The sequence below is a fragment of the Clupea harengus genome, chromosome 13 (genome assembly GCF_900700415.2).
Source record: "Clupea harengus chromosome 13, Ch_v2.0.2, whole genome shotgun sequence".
Classification (NCBI taxonomy): domain Eukaryota; kingdom Metazoa; phylum Chordata; class Actinopteri; order Clupeiformes; family Clupeidae; genus Clupea; species Clupea harengus.
In genome coordinates, this window is record NC_045164.1 from 9,235,475 (window position 1) to 9,258,120 (window position 22,646).

At 42.2% G+C, this 22,646-nt stretch overlaps 1 protein-coding gene across 5 annotated transcripts in view; it reads right to left on the reverse strand.

The window, feature by feature from the left end:
• phactr2 (phosphatase and actin regulator 2) overlaps positions 1-22,646 on the reverse strand; it is a 40,781-nt gene that overhangs the window by 5,284 nt on the left and 12,851 nt on the right. For 2 of the 5 annotated variants that reach the window (XM_031579563.2, XM_012814329.3), the window contains exons 2-10: positions 13,297-13,464; positions 11,546-11,620; positions 10,535-10,663; positions 8,870-9,136; positions 7,274-7,766; positions 4,007-4,182; positions 3,121-3,277; positions 2,485-2,540; positions 151-212 (exon numbers count right to left, since the gene is read on the reverse strand). In XM_031579563.2, coding sequence (XP_031435423.1) covers positions 151-212; positions 2,485-2,540; positions 3,121-3,277; positions 4,007-4,182; positions 7,274-7,766; positions 8,870-9,136; positions 10,535-10,663; positions 11,546-11,620; positions 13,297-13,464 — 1,583 coding nt within the window. Of the gene's footprint in view, positions 1-150; positions 213-2,484; positions 2,541-3,120; positions 3,278-4,006; positions 4,183-7,273; positions 7,767-8,869; positions 9,137-10,534; positions 10,664-11,545; positions 11,621-13,296; positions 13,465-19,652; positions 20,109-22,646 lie in introns of those variants that run through there. The other 3 variants (XM_031579564.2, XM_031579565.2, XM_031579566.2) reach the window with 3 other exon arrangements.

Here is a 22,646-nt window from a genome sequence, read left to right on the forward strand (position 1 = left end):
CCACAAGATGGCGCAGATCACCACTCACATTTCTATGAGTAAGACTCAGACACAAACCACAAACTATTCACTTAAAAAAAAAAATACATAACACACAGCAGAAGAAATGTGGCATGAATACTGATAGCTGATGGTTTGTCGCCTTCTCACCTTCCTTGTGAGTCTTCTTTTAATCTCCTGTCTGGACTCATGCTCCTCCGTGTCATTCTTCTCTGAAAAAACAACACAAAAGAGAATCTATAAATAACCCCAAAACGGCTCTGGGGGGGGGGGGGGGGGGGGGATTTCTGAGTGGCGGGGCTCTGTACAGAGTGACCCCTGACCTTGCAGGCTCCCACAGGCAGCTATGCATGGGTTTTGCAATGCAGTGGAAGTAGAGTGTGTCTACCCCTCTTAAAACGAGACACTGCATGCAGATCTCATAAATTATGTACAAAACATCACAGAAGAGGAGGGGGAACTGTGTGAGATGCCTACAGAGCCTCCATCTTAAAGGATACCTCATAAATTTAAAATAATTCCCTCATTCTAAATGAAGAAATGACGCTCACTATTGAACAAATGAGTTAAAATTGCAGATCAGAGAAAGATTAACTATAATAACAACAACGACAACGACTGCTCAACTGGTAGAGCAAAGGTGCTCACAGTCATAACTCTTCAACTCTTTTACGGAACTGAAGAGGATTCATTTGAGTAAAGCAAGCCCCTAGATGACCGATCTGAATCTAAATAGGTAAGACTAAACCGTCAATCCACAGTCATGTTCATCAGTGATGCAAACTTGTTACGGAGCGCCATCCGGAACTGCAATACCAGCCTATGTAATCGTCTGATCATTAGACTGCAATCAACAGTGATCGGTGGAGCAGTTTAAGCTAACTGGAGGTTGTGCATGCTCGTTTTGACCTGCCAGTTGTCACAGATGATTTAGAATGGTGAGAAAACATCTCATTGGAAAGTGGGGAGAAAGATGTTTTAAGCATGGATACACTAATGAAACGACTCGAGTCGAGCAGACACTCCATTTAGCTTCATCCCATCCTCACTGATGAACAGTTATTTCACCATTAGGTCTTCTGCACATATGGTGTGTAACCAGTCAACTGAAGGCATGGGGGAAAAAAACAACGTTATTTGAATGTTTGCATCCATTGCTTAATCTACGCTAAACTCATTCTGGCATGAATTTTCTGCATGGCTAAACAGGCAGACACTGATCAGCAAAGGTCTTTATGGCTCTTCATGGAGAGTTTCATGGACTGATGCCTCTGCCCAAGTGCCCAAGACCTCACGCCCCCACCCTGAAGGTCTTTAGCTGGTTCTTAACACACTCCATTGGTATCGCATCATTTCCATGTCTTTAAGGATATGAACTTGGTTTCCTTCTGCTCTTTCATTAACAGACATTTTTAAGTGTCACAACTTGCAGGAGACTCCAAAGAAACCCGCAGATGCGAAATCTAAGAAACAGCTTCATCCACATGATGGCTAGTGGATACTAAGACTGATTACTTCTGCAGACTGTTGCTTTAGGCGACAGCTAGGTGATTTTCTCTCTCTCCCTCTCCCTTCAGCCATTCCTGAAATGCATTGGGAAGCATTCGGGGCATTGTGCCACTTTACATAACACTCAGTCAGTGTGCCATTGACACGCATTGTCTGGCCCCGCCTGACACAACTGAGTGTGAAAAGACCGGTCAGGCTATGATCCAATCAGAGTGGCACATTGACTATTGACCTTGAACTTAAAAAGGTGGAGCCGAAATTTACTGCCAAGCTGTTCTCGAGTGCCTCGATGACATGGAATGGTAAGCAGTCTCTGCCTGATCTGGTTAAGAGCTTATATGGACATGCTTAGACTCTAACCTGAGGCCCTCTTGAGAAAATATTGCTGTCAGGGTTGGAGAAGCGTTCTTAATAGGAATTGATCTCTGAATGCGCCTAGTTCAGGACCATTAGTAACCTTTTGCACTCGAGGGACCTGATGGAAGCGGCCTCTCTGGATGGTAGAACCATTAAAACTTTCTTTTCTTAATTAAAACTAGTGTGAAATGTCCCGTGTTCTGATTAGCAGTCGCAGATCAATTAACATAGCAACGGCCCCTTCTGGGAAAGGCCTGGATGTTCCGTGTTCCAAGAGCCGGGCTGCCTCCCTGCAAATGGGCCCGAGAGAGCCTGGAGGCCTGATGGAATTCTGACGAATGGAAACCAGATAGAAATTTGACACCTCACTTTCTCTCTCCCTCTCTCTACCGCTCTTCCTCACTGGCTCGGCTGTGATTCGATTTGTGCAGCCCAAGTCAATGCTGTCTGCCCACTACAGTGTATCGATCATCAGCTCCAGGGGAGTGATGGACTGGTCCAGAGAGGTAAAACAGGGCTCCTCTCAAACAAACAAACACAAAAACATAAACAGGAGGGACGTCTGGGAGGCACTTCAGGCAGAATGGCACAACAGAGGCTTGAAATGGGTTGACTTACGTCTGAGGATGTTCCTCTGTTCCAGCTCCTCTGTGGTGGGTCTCTGGCTAAGACTCCTAAGACAGTCAAAAGTGCTGGAGTTAGTAACAAAGCACTGAAAATGGTAACATTATTTCAATTCATATTAAATTATGGACTGATTGAAATGTAATAACATCAATGTATGCTTGTGATACATCTAAATAACTAATAATCAGAGAAACTCAAATGTCCAAAGTCTGAAATGTTTTCACCACTGAAGTGGCTTTTGACATTTCGCCAACAGTATTAACAATAAATAAGCTACCAACCAAGAGGATGTTACTTTAAGAAATGTGAGAAGTCCTGAAATATATCTGTAAAAGTTTTTTTTGAGCTTAAGTGTGGTTAAACTTCGTGCCTGGTGACTGTGGTTACAGCTTTGAGGCCCAAGGCCTGCATCCTTATGCTGCTCACGATGGTCATAACCTATTAGGTCTGTTCTTCCTGTAGACTACCGCTACTAAAATACAATGGACCAGGCAGGTTATGACCAAAGGCTGTATGGATGGGATGGGATGGATGGATGGATGGATGTGATGATGGATGGATGGACAGATGAAGGGATGAATGTGTTAACAGATGGATATGGATATAATTCCTTAATTAGGGCCTCACCTCACCAGCTTGGAGCCGATCTGCTGCCGTAGCTCCTGCCACTCGGTCTGTGAGGTGCGGGGCAGGATGTTTTTCTCCTCCAGCTCCCGCTTGCTGGGCCTGTTGCCCAGCTTGATGGCCAGGGTGTCCCGCCTTTTGATTTTACTGGCGAGGGAATCTATGGAACAAACATTACTGTAACTATGAGGGAGAAAACCCTCGCTCTCTTTCCATCTCTCTCTCTTCCTCTATTTCCACTTCTCTTCAATTCTTCATCTATCCCTTTCATGTACTGTTAGTATGGCTTGCACTCCCATTCTCCCTCCCTCCTCTCTCTTTCTCTCCATCTCCTTCTCATTCACTTACATCCATCCTCTCACTCACTTCTCTCAATCTCCCCCCTCTCATCTTAAATTCTCCATCTTGCTTTTTCACAGACTATGATATTTATCCCCTCCTCCCTCTCTTACTCTCTCCTCCCTCTCCCTCTCTCCACTTCTGTTAAATTCTTTCTCTTTCTCTTACTGTTAGTGTGTCTCTCTCAACACCCCCACCCACCCTCTTTTCCTGCCTCCCCCCTTCTCCTTCCTTCTTTCTCTCTGTCTCCCTCTATCTCCTCTTTCTCTCTGCACACTGTTTCCATAAGGACTGTTAATGGTGTTGCTGAGAAGCGAGACAGAAACAGGAAGTGAGGGCTTTTACAGGAACAGAGGACTTGAGGAGGGGAAGCCAAAAAAGAGAAAAAGTGTATGATTGTTCATTAAGACCTAACCAGACACAGCAACACACTTCCTTAATATTTCAAATAACAGCCCTGCATCTCAACTCTGTTTGAACACAAGCAGTCTGATAATTAAAACAATGGAAAATATCACATTTTCTACAGAAATGGTTGCAAAATACACACTAGAGGTGAATTCATCTTCTTCATCATCGTCTTCCTCCTCCGTATCATCTTTGTAGAGAATGGGCCCATCGGAGTCAGAGTCTGTAGATTGGCTGTCTCTGTGGTTGTTGGGGATGACCGTAACTTCAGGGTTGTCCACATTCACTGCCTGGGGTCTCTGGTCCTCCTCACAACTTCTAAGAAAGACAACACGGGACTTAAGTCTTGTAAATATTTTTGGTAAATATGAAATGGAGACTCATGTTGGGAGATTAGACCAAATGAGGTACACTCTGAACTAATGCCCAAACAATATCTTGTAATAGGTAAATACATGGAACTAGCAACTAGTGAGCTGACTCAGAAGTCATGTTGAAGTGCTTCACCAACAGTAAAATATTAACACAAGTTCACTTTAAGGAATTTAAATCAAGTCAAGCATGATTTACGCTACAACAGAATTACAACAGAACGCCTTTTCAAATCTAATATGAGCCGCAATCTTTAAAATTCAGCCAAGGGGAGGAATTCATCCATGTTGCTCAAAACCGGGAGAAAGCTACGACAAATAAGTAGTGCCTTTCTAAAGAATGTACAATGATGCTTACTGGAAAAGGGGAAAACTTATGAGAAGTGAGAACTGTGAATTGTGCAAGATCACTGACATTGTGATTCACCAATGCCGAGACCTTTCGTTTTAATCAGTGACCACTAGAGGTAATTAACAATTAGAAATCACACTCTCTGGAAGAATTGCTTGTAATGGGATATCTAATGCAGTGTGATTATGATTTATTTATTCATGGGAAACCTGTCAGCTCAGTTTAGATATCTAGTGCTACATATCTGCAACTAAATAATGTCGTCTCTGGTAACATTAAAAACATCTTCGGAGCTGTCATTAAACGTGCTAAAAAGTACAAAAGTGCAGAAAACTGCAAAGCATAGTTGTTTAAGATCACACATCCACCCCCTGTCATATTCCTATTCAATTTCAGTCCATATCTTTCATCAACTGTTTTCATAAACAGGGAGAGAAATGTGGGCTCTGAACACTCTCAAAGCTCAACACTCAAAGGAAATCTCTCTGCTCAAGAAAGAGACAGCCCAGTCTAAATCCTAACTCAGTAGGGCAGCCTTTGGTCTTCTCTACAGAGATGCCACAGATTACAGAAAAATATTATTGTGGGGCAACTTCATTTCATGACGTTCACTGACAAATATCAGGCGTCAGAGAGAGTAATGTACATTTTGGTTTAATGCCAGTTTAGGTTTAATCAGCACCTGTGGATATTTCATGGCAAAAAATGGCACTGTCTGCCTGCTCATGACTGGAGAGGCCAACAAGACCTGGGACCCAACAGAAAATAATGAAAATAAACCATTTCTGTAACTTTAACAATCATGGGATGATCAATCTTTAAAAATCCAAGAATCTTGAATCTGAAAAAAATTGCCCTAAAAGCAAGGCACAGGCTTCAGCTGTAAAAAAAATCAAACTTTGTCCTGGAATGCGCAGTCCATCATCATTGTGTCCAGTTGCTATTGCTGCAGACCCATAATTATTCACTTTAGAGTGTAATATGGTTGTACAAAAAAGAAAACAGTATCTGATGTCTAGAAATTCCTGCTGGTACACATTTGGTGTCCATGATACTATTAGGTCTTCTCAAATCCCAAATCCATCCACCACACATTGATCTTGATTATACATTACTGCAGCTCTTTCAGTTGTGTTATTGTTTGTCCCCTTGTAGCAGATGCAGAGGTTGTCAACTTAAAGACTACAACAAATATTTGGTCTTATAGCACTCACTATGCTATTGATTTTAATACTACAGAGAGCAAGCTTCCCAGAGGGACTATAGTTTTGCCAGTGTGAATTTCGAAGTGTTGTTCCTATTTGAATTTCAAACTATTGGACAAAGCTGGCGATGAAAATGGGTAAATGTCCTCTGAAAGTCATTTGATGTAGGTCCTTTGAAATGCCATATCTCCATGTAGAAAACCTATATCGAACCAGTAAGAACCAGTACAAACAGTTCATAAGCACAGGGCATTTTTAGCAATAAAATCCTCTTGTGCCCTAGCATTAGAATTGTTTCCTACCCATATAGGATTATGGCCATTAAGATCACTTATAAGGATGTATGGGGATGGTAACTGACCAAAGTCTTGCAGTGTCACATACACATTAGGTGGTATGTAAATACAGCACAAAGTTATGGCTTTATGGAAAGTTAGGCGAACTGCCAGTGCTTGTAAATTGGAATTTAATGCTGATCCACCAGATAATATTTCAGAGACACAGGACTGTTTGTTAACAGGTGAGTCTCCTAAACAGAACGTAAAAGGATTAACAGTAGCAGCCAAACGCTGCATTTCAGAAAAATGGGCTTTCAAACAACGGCAATTCCACTGAATCTGACAACAGAAGCTCTAAAATGATGAACCTCTGCCAATTATTGCTGGGGAGTCATCCAGACAGTTTTTGAACCAGCATCCAAATCTTATTCCATTCCTTATTCTTATTCCTTATTGTTTGTTAGCCATTTTTGTGGAATTTGATTCATCATCCCTGCTTCTCACTCACCTTGGAGCCCAACAAGGGGATGCATGAGGGATTGACCGCTGCAAAGAATTAATGACTGCTGCCATTGGCAATGGGTGTTGAGCTTCTAATTCACATATTTCATATAATTCTGCAAGTAGTCCATTGACTTCTCGTAACGAAAATTAATTGTAACTGTAGTGCGGAGGGGTCTTGTTTTGTCCTGGCATTATCCTTTATATGTTTCATCTTTGCTTTATTAGCCTTTTTACACAATATATATGAAAACATCAGTAAAGTGTTCTGGTCTAAAATTTGCAAACTAACTACCTAAAGGCATACAAATACAAACAACAGCACAGTTGGCACTGATGAAAGATTGCTAGCATGCTAACTGGTGTCTTTACAATGCAGTTGGTGATGTCTTGCTGCCTTTCTTACATTTTCACTGGGTGGTGAGTCCCAGATCACAGAACACATAGTGCTGGGTGGCTAGTGGGAATGACAGGTGTGTTTATCTGTCCTTCGCATGACCTCATACCATCAAAATGAATATAAAGGTTATACTAAAATTAGTTGTCTATAAAAGGATACCTCAACGGTAGCACACTGCAGAAGAAAGTGGCAAATTGGGTCTCTTTCTTTCAGATAGTTTAAAACCTAGGGTTAGTGTTTGGCAGCAAATAAGGTCCACTGTGGGGACTTCCTAATAAGATCAAAACTGAAACCTGGCTTACCCTTGTTTGTCTGGTGTGTGGTTAGTGGCATTCTCAGGGAAGCCATTTTGTTTATTGGCTACTGGTTCCTCCATGCAATCAGAGAAAGTCTCATTCTGAGGTTCCGTGAAAGACGTTTCCTCTGTGACATGACCGACCGTCTTCTGTTCAGGTTCCGTTGTAGTCAACGTCTCTCCCTTCTTATCCACTCCTCCAACCTCTGTAATACTGGGCTGAGGACGTCCTTCATCTGCACTGGAGGACACCTGCTTTTGGTCACTTTTTCCAGTCCCAGAGCCCTCAGAGGCTGAGCTCTCCGTTTCAATTGAGGCCTTAGGCGCTCTGGGTGATCGAGAGGGCTCATTTTTCTTGCCAGATCTACTCTCAGCTGTTCTGGATTGTTCTGCTCCTCTGTCTTTAGCAGTCTTTGCCTTGGCAGTTAATGAAGACGAATGAGAGGGCTGAGAGCTGCCTTTGGATGTGGCCGCTGTCTTCCTTTGATTGGCTGACTTGGCTAAAAAACAAAATTGGATAAAAGTTTGAGTTAGAACATAAAAAGAAATGTGTTAGAACTGATGCTCAAAGGGCAGACCAAGGGGGAGAGACAGGAGAGGACTATACCATACAGCCAAAGAAAGAGCTAGAAACCCAGCTGGAGTTTGAGCCACTACAGTTTGAGGAAATACAAAACAGTATTATGACATCCAACAAGGAATATGTCAACAGCAATTGGTTTTATTAGTGTATCCCTTGGCAATAAAATAGGATTGAGGATTCTACTGGGGCAAAATAACCACACATGCACAAAATCAGTAACAGTAAGACAGTAAACGTTTTGGTTTTATTCTCACGTTCTTTTTTCAACAGTTTTTAATCTGAACAGGAAGGGCCACACCACCGGAAGTACAGAGAACCCAAGCTGGGTAAACGAAGCATGAAGCAAGTCCACATAAAGATACCATGCAGTCGACCAAACACAGGGGAGAAATCATATCAAGGAGAGAGAAAAATCTTAGAGGATCTTAGAGGGGGGAGGGAGGCAGGCCAACGATTTGTCAAGTAAAATTAAATCTGCAAAAAGGAGAAGTATGAAAAGCTCTGGTGTAAACTCAGCTGTCACAGTACAGTTCACTGTTTCTCCACATCCGTTCCGGGACCTCCTTAAAGGGCTAGCCCAAAGCTGAGTTCCATGGATTTCTTTCAGATACTTTTGGTTTGTGAGGGCAATGAACAGATGACCCTTCAGGCTACTCAACATACCATCAACTAATAATAACAAAATAAATGTGCAAAGGAGGGAAAGTGATATCTTCAGTAACCACCCAAATATCTCAAGGCAATGTTGAAGAGGGTTACACCTGTAGAACTGAATAGCATATTTAAAAACTTTAGACAGCAGCACAAAGACTAATCCAACCAATGTTATCCTGATACATACTAGTCAGTTTTTCATTAATTGAGTCTGACATATGATCTGATGGGTGACAGATGGACAGCTTAATGAGGCTGGGAATGACAGGGTCACGTGTGACGGGGGGGATCTGATGACTCATGCAAGGTACACCCACATTTACATGCAGACACGATGCTCGCCTAGCCAAACCTGCTGGTACTCACCATTCCCACACGTGTTAGTGTTTCGAGGGTTTTGTTTGGGCGGTGCAGTAGAGCCCTGCCTTGATGTAGTTTTGGGAAGCTTTTTAACACCCCCCTGCCCTTCCCCCCTTCTCCCGGCCACACCGGCTGCCCCGGATGACTTGGGGGGAGCATTTGGTTGTTTTTTAGTGAGGGGGTCTCGTGCTCTGGACTGGGTTCCCTTCGGATTGGCCTTAGGCTCGTTCTTTTCTTTGGGAGGAGAACAGAGAGGGGGCACAGCACCCATATCTGGAATTGACCAAGTTTTAGAAACACAGAGATCAGGTAAAAGATGCTGACGTCTAGGAAGTGTAGTCTGGGACCTTCTACGTACATAAGGGAAAACCGTGGTTTTCAAAACACAGCTTTTATCGATGGGGACTTGTATCTACTGTATGTAGTCTACAACATTCTATTTAGATGGAATATGTTGTTCAGTTTTTGACAGAATTCTTCATCAGAGGAACTTGCGGTATTCAACTTGAGTCATCAGGACAATCTGGTCTACAGAGGATGAAAGACTAATTATATTTAAAATTCATTGTTTTTCCAAGCTGCAATGACAAGCGATGCCAGATCGTTTTCATCTCAAAGCTTGGCAAAATGGCAATGTAATCATCTAAAGAGAAGTGCGGCTGCCTGGCCAAGTAAAGAGTCATTATTATTCACTAAGGCGCTCCTTAGGGTTTAAGGGGGAAAACAAATGACAAATGACCACATTCTTGAATACATAATGTCCAAAAACCATAAAGACTGCGTTCAACACACTTGCTCCTTCAGTATGGACTTCTACTCTTCTGAACAGTGGAATAACCATTACTTCCAGTTATCATCCATACCAGGCCTTCACAAAGGCATATGGACAAGACACAGTATAATAATAATAATACACTTTCTTCATTTGTCACTTTTTGCTATCCATGTAACCCATGCATTTCTCTCAATCCAGATTCCACATAAACTAAAGACAGCTCCATTTCTGCTCTGCTTTAGGGGGGCCAAGAGAATGTACCCCAGCTGCTGTGCCGTTTGCTTTTGAGCTTAATCAACCCCCTGACGAGAGTAAAGCCTGAAGTTAAGAAAGAAAGAGAAAAGGATAAAGATAGATTTCTGATTATGTAACTAACAAAAATGTGCATTTCGTTTCATTTGAGTGACTGAAGTGCAGATTCATTTCTCTGTGCTGTGCCAAACCCAAACTTTCACTTGGAAACTGTGGGGGAGCTAGCAGTGATCTCTGTACACTCAGTTGGCATGAGTTTGTAATCTCGTGAATTAAGTGACGGGGATTTGGCTTCTCATCGCAACTATCCACAGGGGTGATTGATTGATCTGTCATAAATGCAGATGGTTTGAAGGCTGACGGATCATGATATGAATGGTCAAACATCACAGTCAATACTAACAGCAAGTCTAACAGTGTAAACATCAAAGGGGTTTGTTAGGTCACTCTCATAGTATTAGTATTACTTTATGATGACCTCAGAATGAACTGATCGTGACTTGGATGTGACCATGCATGACTAATATACACAATGGCTCATAGAGTTAATCAATACAGTATTTATGCATTGGGAAGGTCATTTGTATACATTTATTGAAACTTCAAAACCTGTTTTAAAATTGCGCAGACAGCATTAATGTTACCTGCTTTCTCATCACCGTTGGCTTCGGGGTCAGTTTTTTTGTCTGATGCCTCTATGTCAACTTTGACCTCCTCGATTGTCACACTTGGCATGGCATGCCCATTGGGAGTCTCAGACGCCACTCCGTCATCTGTGGAAAAGAAAATACATCCACTAAGGCATAGCATCATACATGTACACATAAGCACATATCCCTCAACAAGGATAAACATCATTAGATCGACTGAAATCACCATCAAAGAACAGCATGTTTCATCCACTCCATATGCTTTCTTTGAAGTAATGTGGGAAGAAAAGATTCAAGGAGACTCTAAACCTTAAAGGAGTCCAGTGGGGCCTCTTCACCACCGCAGTACAGGAACGTCTTTTTATGATCAGTGATTCTATGTCAATGTAGATAAAATATGTAGCAATGCACATAGGCTCTGTGCAGAAAAAAACAAACTGATAATAAATGGATGTCTTTGGCTAACCAGTCAGCTGTGGGTTATTTCCTTATTAAAGTGTCTGAAGTCCTCTTGTCAATAAGTGGTAAAAAACAACACAGAGCCCTAATCAATCAACCCCCCCCTTTGTTTTAAGTGCTGGTGATCATCTTCTGCTGATGACCGTGCTGTCTGGTTTCACACACAACTTGCAAGGGGATAATGTAAAACAGCTCACCCTTATATCCTGTGACTGGCCTCTCTATACAATGATGCCCTCTAAAACACGCACAACATTTACAAATGGCTTCAGGTTCCCACAGACAGCTTATTTTTACAAGGGTGTTGGGCTGCCTCTGGGTGCAGAATGTGCTGTGTATATAAACTCTTAACTTGATTTATAAGGAAGAGGACACGCTGAACCTCAACCTTTACTTATCAGTGAACAGAAACTACGAACAATGGATGACACTGTACTTCGCATTAAGATGAACGACATCACATGACCTGGGTTTATAACGGACAGGAAGCCACATAAAAGAAAAGAAAAACAAACGTTTTTTTTGTTTTCACTTTTTCACCCTCACCTTGATCGGCAATGAGGACGCCGCGTCTTATCAGCTCTTCCCGGCTTTGTCTTGTGGAGATTTTCCTCTCCAAAACTACAAATGGGGAACAACACAGGAGAAGTTAATCACTGTTTCACACCCTATCAACACACACACACACAGACACAGACACACACTCAGCAAGAGCAACACAGGAAATTACAGTGGTGCTAGTGCAGAGGCATCCATTAGAACAAATTGCAAAAGTGACGGCAAAAAGGAGATATTAAGGATAGCACTCAGCATTGTCCCTGATAGCAACAGAGTAAAGGTACTGGCTATGGTGTACCAGTGCGGTCAACAAACATAATGGGTATAAATAAGGCGGGTACAGAGAAGATAGCATGCATGGGGGAAAAAAACTATATGATAGCTTTTTATCGGAAATGAGGGGGGGGGGGGCTCTCATATTAACTGAAATAATAATAGTTATAATGAGTGAAAACCCACTGTCCTCAGTGTCTGGTGAAGATGCATGCAGTATTATAAGGCCTGCCATCAACCTTTTGTGTAGGTGACTCACAGCTAGTGGTTGCATAGGGCAATATGGACTCTTGAATACCAGGACACATACACAAGGACAAAGAAGGCTGCTTCTGTGCCATGCAAAATAGGCTCTGCTGGATATAAATAAGCTATGTCAATTCGTAGCGTGACTACTAAAAATCAGAGTAGGCCCTCAGGTTATGTTCCCATCTCGAAATATGCTCCTGAGAGACTATTAAAAGTTACTGAAAAATGCTTGTGAAGGGTAACCGTGAAGCTAGGAGTGAAAAGAGAGCACAGACCGAGAGAAACACTCTTCATTTTCAGTTAGGACACAGAAATATAATCTGGGCATCAGTGCCGACTGATATTGACAGGACTGTGCAACTGTTGTGAATAGGCAGTTTCTAATGAGTTATCATGCATGTTGGGGACTCTAGAGATGACAACCCCCCGCTCAATTCACTCAATGCCTGGCTGAGAAACGGCGGTTATCAAATCAAATCAAACTTTATTTATACGGCGCATTTCATACCAGGAGGTAACACAATGCGCTTCACAGAAGACCACCGAGAACAGATAAATATTACAGGGAATAATATAGGTGATAAAAGAGGTATGTCTTAAGTGCACGTTTAAAGGTTTCCACCGTTTCAGCCATTAAGTCTTCTGGCAGAGTAGTCCAAAGGCTGGGAGCATAGAAACTAAAAGCTGCCTCTCCATGTCTCTTTGTCCTGGCCTTTGTCACAGTGATAGCCCTCACGCAAATGTAACATGCCATATGGCTTTACTCACAGACCCACAATATGTCAAAACAGGAAAATATTCTTTTATATCTTCAAGGATTCATACCCATTTGGTGTGGGCAATTATGCCACCAGAGAACACATCCAAGATACAGTAACCCGACAGTAGCCATTTCTATCCTAGTACTCTACATTTTTAAATGACATAAATGTACATAGCAACTGCAGGTGAACTATATCTTCATTGATCACTAAGCAACAAATAGCCTGTCTATACATTTTACATGCACAGGATATTTCTTTTTACAATCTACATGAGGTAGGCAGGGTCATTCCTATCAAAAAAATAATGAAGTACCATGTAACTTGACAGGTTTACCTAAAAAATTCTACAAACTGACATTTTCTTGCCAGACATCTAGTGATTTTCCTTTCAAATCTACTGTTCACATTTATGCAACCGACTCACAAAAGTATTTTTGTTCCCTCTAGGCCTACCTTTAGAGAGATCCTGGAACTTTTCACTGGTTCTCTTCTTGCGCCACTTCCAGGGCTTGAAGATCTTGCCCAGGGTGGAGAGCTTGCCTTTCTGCTTCAGCTGGGGAGCCTGAGTGCCCCCGACCACCACATCACAGTTCGCCAAGGAAGCTTTTTCCAGTCCATCAACTGCAAATGAACAAACAGAGAATGACTCATCAGAAGAAAAATCAATAACAACAACAACAGCGTAGGTGGAGCAAATGGCACAACAGGGAGACACAACATTGACCTCACTGCTGGCCATAAAGGATATTATACGGTATAATTGGTTAGACAGACAGACGTGGAAAATTAGACAGTTAGTTCTGTCCTGGCCACAGTCTTTTTTCCACTGTGCTCTGACTGTAGCAGTCCTGTTGCAACGCCACATTAAAAAAAAAAAAATACTTTCTTGAAGAGTAACTGCATGAATTGACCCTTTCTTTGTCACACTCTCTGACTCCTTGTGACTAAGCAAAAATGGAAACCACACTACTGCTGCTTGTGTACATACACATACTAAAATATAGGGGGAAATGCATTGGAGCCAGCTGTCTATGCTCTGTGCTTGGGCTGTTGATTGTGTGAATGCTTTTGTGGTCCCCTCTCCCTCTCGCTCTCCATCCTGCACTTTTCAACAATATTCAACATGGTCCCCACAACACCAACAATAATCAAGGACAGAAACTAGTGTTCTGAGTTTGTGCTCTGACTGATCTGCCCTTCCCAGAAAGCACAGGAGTGTGGCCCTGATCGGTTATGGATCCATCGCATGCTTAACAGGCTTCCAATGCCACTGTGTGTGTGCAGACGATGAGGCAATGCACAGAAATCTTGCTGGGAGGAAGTGGCAAGGCGTGGCTTTTTCGTCGTGGGAAACACTGCACAGAGAAACAAACCGACCCCACAGAGTGCTGCTGTGCATTAAACACATTTTCAAGACAATTTAGTCCCTGGTAGTTGGTAGTTTGACAGTTTTTTTCCCTGTGTGCAGAATTCCCCTTTGTTGTGTTATTGCAACCGAGTAGCCTTGAGATCATCAATGACTCAATGTGTGAGTCAGTGATGTCCACTGCAATGGCTTTATAAGCACAGCACCAGCTGATTTCCATGCTAAATGTTGGGACGCAAACGGCCTCATTCAAAGAGCAGCTGGGACACGAAATGCGGATATAGTTTTGGAGAACGAACTCTGAATGTGTGTCTGTGCTCATCCCTCAACACATCACATGGACCTTCATCTGCCTCCATATCTGCCCTACATCCCAATCTGAGCAAAACTTTTGACTTAGGCTCCATTTAATGTTCATGCATGCTCTCTCCTTGTGATCTGTTTTCCATTTAATATTATTATTAATACTGGAGTTATGTATATACCATTAATACTGACCATGTTTTCATAGCGTGCAGTTTTGCTCTTGTAACACCGTCCCTGTTCTTCCCACGTAAATGGCTGTTTTACATTCCTTCTGGATATCCTCAAAGTAGACATTTCACACTCATGTAAGCTGGACAAAAGAGGGCACCCTTCAAAATCACCTCAAACCACCTCCTGTAAAATTCAAAAAAAATGTCCTTCCTTTTCTAAGGAACACACTTCACTACAAGTCTACCTAAGCAGGCCAAAAACAGTTTCAATGTTCAATTTCAATGTTTGATTACACAGAAATTCCTAGTGTGATGCAACACTACATTATGTCGTCTCTTGGCAGGACTGATCACTGGCCCATAGATCATGTTGGTAATAAAAACAAACCTGCTGACCCTCCAAATGAATGAAAACTAGTAGCCACTCTAAGTGTTTCTGAAGAGGAAGACACTAACAAAATACTAGAGATTACCCTGGAGACAGACATACTATTAAATACAATGCTACAAAGCACTTTTCTTTGCAATTACACTTTCTGAAAGACATGGAGTAATTACACTTCAAAGAGGCCAAAGATTAAATGAAAAACATATTTTAATTTTGCCAGTGATTTCTTCAGTATTGAATAAGGTTCCATTATCACACTTCACTTGTTAGTTTTCACACTAAGAGAAAGCCTTTTGAAAAAAATGTAATTATATATATATATATATATATATATATATATATATATATATATATATTAACACATATTGTTTCCACAATTTCAATCTATTCTGTCTGCAATAACAGCACCACCTCAACTACGTCAAGACTACGTTATAACCCAAACTGGTGTCATTCACACACTTCTGCCAAGGCCCACACCTGGCAAACAATCTCCACAGTCATATGACTGCTTTCATTAGAGGTCCAACGTGAGTGATGGAAAAGCACAGGCCCGAGGGACTCCATAGGGTCCCCAGCCTGCTCACCAGTGGGCTGAGAATGGCACCAGGCTACCCTCCATGCCCTCCACTCCCCATGGAGCCAGTGACCCATGATTTCATTGGTCTGTCGGCGGGGAAGTCGGACTGCCACAGGATTATTAATAGCGGAGTGTTTTTGACTTCCTGAGTGATGCTTCCATCTACCACAGCTGAGCATAGATGTTCCCCAAGGACCACAGCTGATCTTTTGAGGAGAGAGCCCGAGGAGGAAATGACGAACGGGGGCATAAGTCCCCACGAGGGCTCGCTTCCCCCCCACATAACCTACCCAACGCCCCCAAGCAAGCTCCCCATATGACTAATATGGCAACATGGTTAAATTTGACCCACAGCGAAACATTTAAGGCCGTCATGTGAGCACACTGGCATTTTAGATCACCCTGCATGGGAATTCCAACACAAGCATGATGACATGAACACTGAAAAACATCTAAGCAAAAAATCCTTCCATCAAGTGAACATCAGACTCCATCAGACTTCAGTAAACATCCCATCCTTTAATGGTTTTAATCCTATAATCTGCTGAATGCAGGTGCTTCTGGAGCCAAAGCAGCATGAAACCACCTTTAAGCTTTGTAAGATTAAATGCTGACTTCATAAAGAGGAAGGAAGTTCTTCCAGAGAAGGCAGCCAAGTCGCTGCTGGCTGAACACGTACAGAGCAGAATGGCGTGGAGAAATAATATATTGAAAACTACAAAATGGCTGACAGGGAGTATGGCTTTGTAATAATGCCAAGCTTAATGTAATTTATACTTTAATCTTTAATAACATAATATTCAGGCATGCCTGTTTAGGTCATTGATTCATATGTGCATACAATGCTTTGAATGGGACTGCACCTAGGCAATTCAGTTAATTTAACTGAACATTAGTCTGTTTATCAACTGCACTTCTTAAAAATACCACGATGCACAGTCCGTTGAAGACAAGTATGACATATGTGTGAAGTATTTTCAAATGGCCTGATATGACCACATCTCACAGCACTTCAAGAGTCACGTCACACCCCATTCATCTGACCTTAAAGCTAATTACAGAACGGACAGTTATAGGGGAGTTCCAATGAGCAATTAAGCCACCAAAGTTCAAACTAAAGGTTAATTTAATGTCAAACATCCCATAATCGACAAACCAAAACAACCTTCAGATCCCTGATTTAAAGAGGGTAAGGCAAAACATGAAGATTTTAAGCATTTTATGCAGATTTGATATTTACGCTACCAAATCGGTGAATTTACATCATGGTATCCATCTTTACTCAAAATAAATAAATAAATGAATACATTTAAAAATAATTAGGAGTCCAGCTTCCCATCTGACAGTTTCATTTCCATGTCAACACAATCAAGAAACAATGGGGCCTTTTTAGAGGTGACTTGAAACAAATGAGAGGAGAATACGCTCCACAAACATATCCTGTTAAAAGCACAACCAGTTTGAAGGTAGAGACAATAATCGCTCTTGTAGCCATGAAGGGCGGGTTTAAATAAACTCTGTTAGGGTGGAGCTGTAGGCTAAATCCAATCTGTCCAAATCTATTAAGGCCCACCTTCACTCTCAAAATAACACCGTCCCTTTTACAATCTTTCACATATAAAAAGGAAAGTGGTTCAGCAACACCTGATGCTGAGAGCCTCTCAACATGCATAACACTTTTTAGCACCCTTCATCAGGTTTGATAAAGGACCTTTTACTCTTTTCCTGTGATTTTAGGCTGAATAATACACTCCAACAATCTCAATTTAATGAGCCAAAAGCTGGCTAATACAGCCCTTTTAATCTGGCAGCGCTCACAGGAAGCTAAATAAATGATGCTGGCCCAGCTACATGTTATGGCTAGCTAATGAGGAAAGGCCTCATAAACTATATCAGCCTGGTACTTACCGGCACATGTTCTACATAGTAATGTCTGTGGAAATCAGGCAAAAATGCAGTGTGAAGAAATGTATTTTGTGAAATGGTAAATTTAAACATAGATGTACAACTAATTGTGTCAAACATTCCTTGGTTTAATTTACCAGTTTTTTTTCACCACATCCTAACCTTTTATATGTCATCGGCCAGTTAGAAGCCAGGAGACCCAAATGGAATGAAAACAAAAACGTAAGGGGCCCAGTTTAGAGTCAAACATTAATTGGAGGTTTCATATGCATAGCCCATAGTACACACACGAAAACTGTGCAGTGCTGCTTTTGAGATATTCAAATACGTAAGTATTTATGTATGCCTTCATAGCTTCTGAAACCATCTTGCATAAACCACTTGACACTATACCGGAACTTTTCTGGCTACATAAGTCACGACGCTGCTCATTTACAGAGCTGGGGAGAGAAGAACACCCTCTCGTACCCTGAAGTATACATTGCAACGTGGCCGAATAACAAAACATTTGACCTATGTAAAAGTCAATTGAGGAAAATGTACATGCATCATGATGTCTCGCACAGCCTACACAGAAATTCCAGCTGTCTAGAAGAACAAAAGAACAGAGCCCCAAGATGAGCTGCCAACCCTCTGAGCATTGCAAAACCATTCGGAACACATCAGGACCTGATGTCACGGAGGAAGAGTGATGTCATGAAAAACAGACGGAGCGTTCTGCTGTTCTCGAATATTTATAACCGATACAAGGTGGCACTCAACCAATCACATCCCCGGGGGTTGGGTTACACATTCACGCACCAATCACATTTTTCATCCATCGAGGACCACATGTTTTTCCCATTGTCTTCCAATATGTGGTAAGGGCAAGAAGAAAAATATTTGGCTTACAAGAAACAAGGGAGAGGTTTCCTTGTAGAAAGGTAAGAGTGATTGGAAAGGGAGGTACCTTAGGAAGACGCTGTCCACAAACAAGTTAGTATTACAGATACAACACACCAACAGGCATGTGCTTACACTGAACAATATAAAAGACAGAATATTCAAGAGTAAACAGGAGCCCATTCTGACAAATGCTTGAAATGACCTGCTCTGTCCCAGTGGGTATTTCATGGGCCTAACATTATTATGTATATCAAAGACTCCAGCACATGTGAAACATCCTTGTGTTGTCATCATAACAGGGCATGATCTGACAAGGTGAAGTCCAGTGGGTGGCTCTTGAAAAGTGACTAGTTCTACTTTCTGTAGTAGAACAACTAATTACGTTAGTAGCCATCAGAACTGCTCATCTTTAATCAACAAAAATTGGTCCTTCATCATCTGAGTCTGTTGCAATAGCAAACTTGCCATGATTGATTCCAATGTAACACTAGAGTGAGATTAGATAGTAGGCCTGTATGACCAGCTACTGATGAAAACGTTTGGAAGATCAAATTTGGATATCAGTATGAGTGGAGAGTTGGTAAGATGTAGATTCTGCCAACAGAACAGCAAAACTAATAATTGTCAGTTGTTGACTCAAGAGTAAATATTAGGAAGTCGTGACAAAGATGCTACCGCAGCCTGCCTGGGTGCCGTTTAATCAAGCTAATATAATTAACTTCTTTGGAGTTCGTCTGACTTAGAAGACAGACACTACGAGAAGTAGGAATGTTAAAAGTAGTGGAGTGTTAGAATGCCAGTGTACTTCGAAAAGTAGGGGAACCCTACTGAAGTTCAGATAGGCGACACAATGAATCTAATCTTTCATTCTCAGCTAAAGCAAAACGTGGACCTAACTCTGAATAAAATGAAGCAGCCTATATATTTTGTGTTAAATGTTGTTCGAAGACTATATTTGTGACCTTGGAAGGATAAACGCACCAAGCAACGTAATCCCCAATGTGTCGACTTCATGGAGAGCACCTATGTCATCAGACGACAGTAAAAGTGTAAATCGATCGATGCGAAAGCATTCTAAAACATCAGTTTGGCAACAAACGCATTGATTTTCTAACTCCGACTCCAGCCCTCTTCCGTTATAGCCTTGCAGGAAAAAAATAGCGGTGCGTTTGCAAACAAATCACCAAACTTTACCCCAAAACAACTCACCACTGGCGTTTTGAGACAAGGAGGATGCGGACGTTTGGCCCATTTCTTTCTTTCAATGGGCCACCAAACCAACAATCATGCAGTCCAAAGACAACTTTGGCGGTTAAGTCCTCTCGATCGACTTGTCTGAAGGCTCATTTCACCTCTTCCACACCGTGGTAAACAGCTCCGAAAACTTTTTACGAACTTTGAGGGCTGGGAGAATCATCGTTATTGCCGCTCCTTAGCATTGAGATGCTTTTCATTCCTAAATGCAGATGACTGTTCGTCAAAGAGGTCACGAGAGGAAGTCACTATAACCCCTCCTTGTGGCAGTTTGCTAAACAGTGAAATAAGAGCACTGCTTTGCCCCAGTATAGTAGTAGACCAGTATAGCATAAGTATACGAATGATGAAGCCGAGTCTATATGTCAGTACTTTAACATTCTAACATTTTAAGTACAAAAAAAAAAAAATTACACAATATTTCCTTTAAGACACTCTATTTTTAGGACATTGTCTACAAGTCTTTACACAGGTGCTGTATGCACAGTTTTCTCACACACTGTTTGGGGAGATACATGTCAGTACATGTACATGTTACACAATGAGGAATTCACAGATTGCATTGGATAGTCTAAACTTGACTGGTATAACAGCTTCATTCGGAACAATTCCGGAATATGTTTACGAATAGGCATCTGTTATGCATTTGATATTTTTGATGCATGGATCACATCTAAACTAATATGCAACACTTTCATTTGTACACTTTCATCTTGTCATACAAACACAACAACTGTCAGTGTTTAACTATGAGTTGCTTTGATTTCTGCCCCTGCCCCTGGGAGGGGTGACGTGGGGAGGGCGGCAGATTCATGTGGGTGGGGTCCAATCTCAGAACAGGAAGGGCTTCTTGGTTCCTGTGGGGGCCGAGGCCCGAGACACACAGCACCTCAGGCATTGTTCAACCAACAGCCGTGCTGTGAGCTCACCCCCATCCCCATCTCTACGCCCCTTCCTCCCCCCCCCCCCCCCAGCCCCACCCTTCGCCTTGCTTTCCTAGTTATTACAGCACAGCACAGCACGGTTTTGCTCTCAGCGTTTAGCTAACTGACAGACAGGCTTGCTGCTGAGTGTAAACTGCATCAAATTGGGACCTCATTAGCAAGCATGCAGCCTTTCCAGGCAACAACAATCGAATACCACGTTGAGCTCCTCAATGGGATTTACATTGTAGTACTTGACACCAGTCAGATCAAACACCTACAGCATGAATTTGGTCAGCAATAATGCATTGCAGGATAGAGGCTGACCATAGATTAAAGCTTCAATTGAGACATCAGACTGACCCAAAGCCATGGCCCCTCAGGGGTATCAGCGGAAGCTCTCAGGGGTTAGTAGGTGACCACAGCAAAGGGTCACTCACATGTCACACAGCTGCCTGTCTTTTCTCAGCCAACGCCAAGAGCCATGTGCTTCACAATTAGGGGAGATACACTCCCCCTTCCCCACCCACTTTCTCTCACTTACACACACACACACACACACACACACACACACACACACACACACACACACACACACACACACACACACACACACACACACACACACACACACACACACACACACACACACACACATTTACACACACACATAACATAATGACAGCACTCCCCAATGCTGTGCGCATGGCAGTATGATGAACAAGGCCCTCATGCATGCAAAAAACAACTGAAATATTCTAGCCTAGGTCAAGGTTCAGTAGCCAGTTCCTCACCCAGTCCCTGATCCACTACAGTTTTTTAAGCAAATCATTTTTGTATTTGTTGATGCTGTGGCTAACACGGCATCACTCCCTCTGTTAATGAACCAATACAAAAACACACTCCCCATGAATATGATTTTGATTTCACTAAAATACGTGTACCAGGCCTTAACATCACTCCAAAGTTGGTATGACATAGCTTCCTGTGTAAATGAACACATTGACAAACATAAGGGTGCTTGGTCAATATGTTTAAAACACCAACTTTTATGTTTCCTGTCATGAGCCAATTCATGGAAAAGAAAGGATCCTGGATTTTCTTCAGACAACCTAATTCTTCCTTAATTTGTTTATCAGTCGGTTTCAGAATTTCTACGTCCTCAAATACCCAAGCTTTTTCGGGAAGACCTCTGAGTCAACCATTATATAAATCCTCTTCCAAAACATTTGAGTGACAGACACCACACACTTCTATAAGCTGTAAGCCTTTCTGTTGAGTCACTAAGTTACTGAGTCACAGTTGAGCCTGAGTGTACAGGTTAAAGTGGAGTGCTGCCACCTACTGGTGGAGGGGCAATTCTGCTTATCTTTACTTCAAGTGCCTCACCATGGAAACACAGTTCTGTCTGCCTGAGACACTGTAAGAGCAGATTGAACCCTTATCTTCATAGACCTGATGTGCTTAGCAGATGTTTTCACTAGGCTTCAACAAGCTGTACATTAAATGAGTTTGAATACATCAAAAGGTTATTGGCCTAAATGGTACCTCTAGCATATCCATACATTCTGCCTTGCGCTCAAGTTTCAGCCTAATGGACACATTCATGTCGGGTCTGTTTCCCCCCAGACTCTCTTGGGGCAGAAAGGCATATGGGATGTGGGGGATAAAAGACCATCCATCAGTCTGTACCTCACATTTAAGTGCACATGGAGAGAAAATTGTGTCTGAAAGATGATGGTCGAAAAAATATTCTACTGACTTCATCCATCCTCTCTCCACCATTTTGTGCAAACCCTCTATCAGTCTCCATTCTCCACCAGTTTGCATGAAACCTCCTTCCCCCACCCCTCACTGTTGCATTCTTTTAAAAACAGAAAAATGATCAAATCTGTCAATCCTGATTTTGTTTACAGATTCCAGAAACAAGCTCCCCTCCTCCCCCCCACAGTCAGCAACACATCCTCATCATTCTCCAGCCCCCATGTATCTCACCCCTCCTCCCAAAAAAGCGGCACTCTGTCAG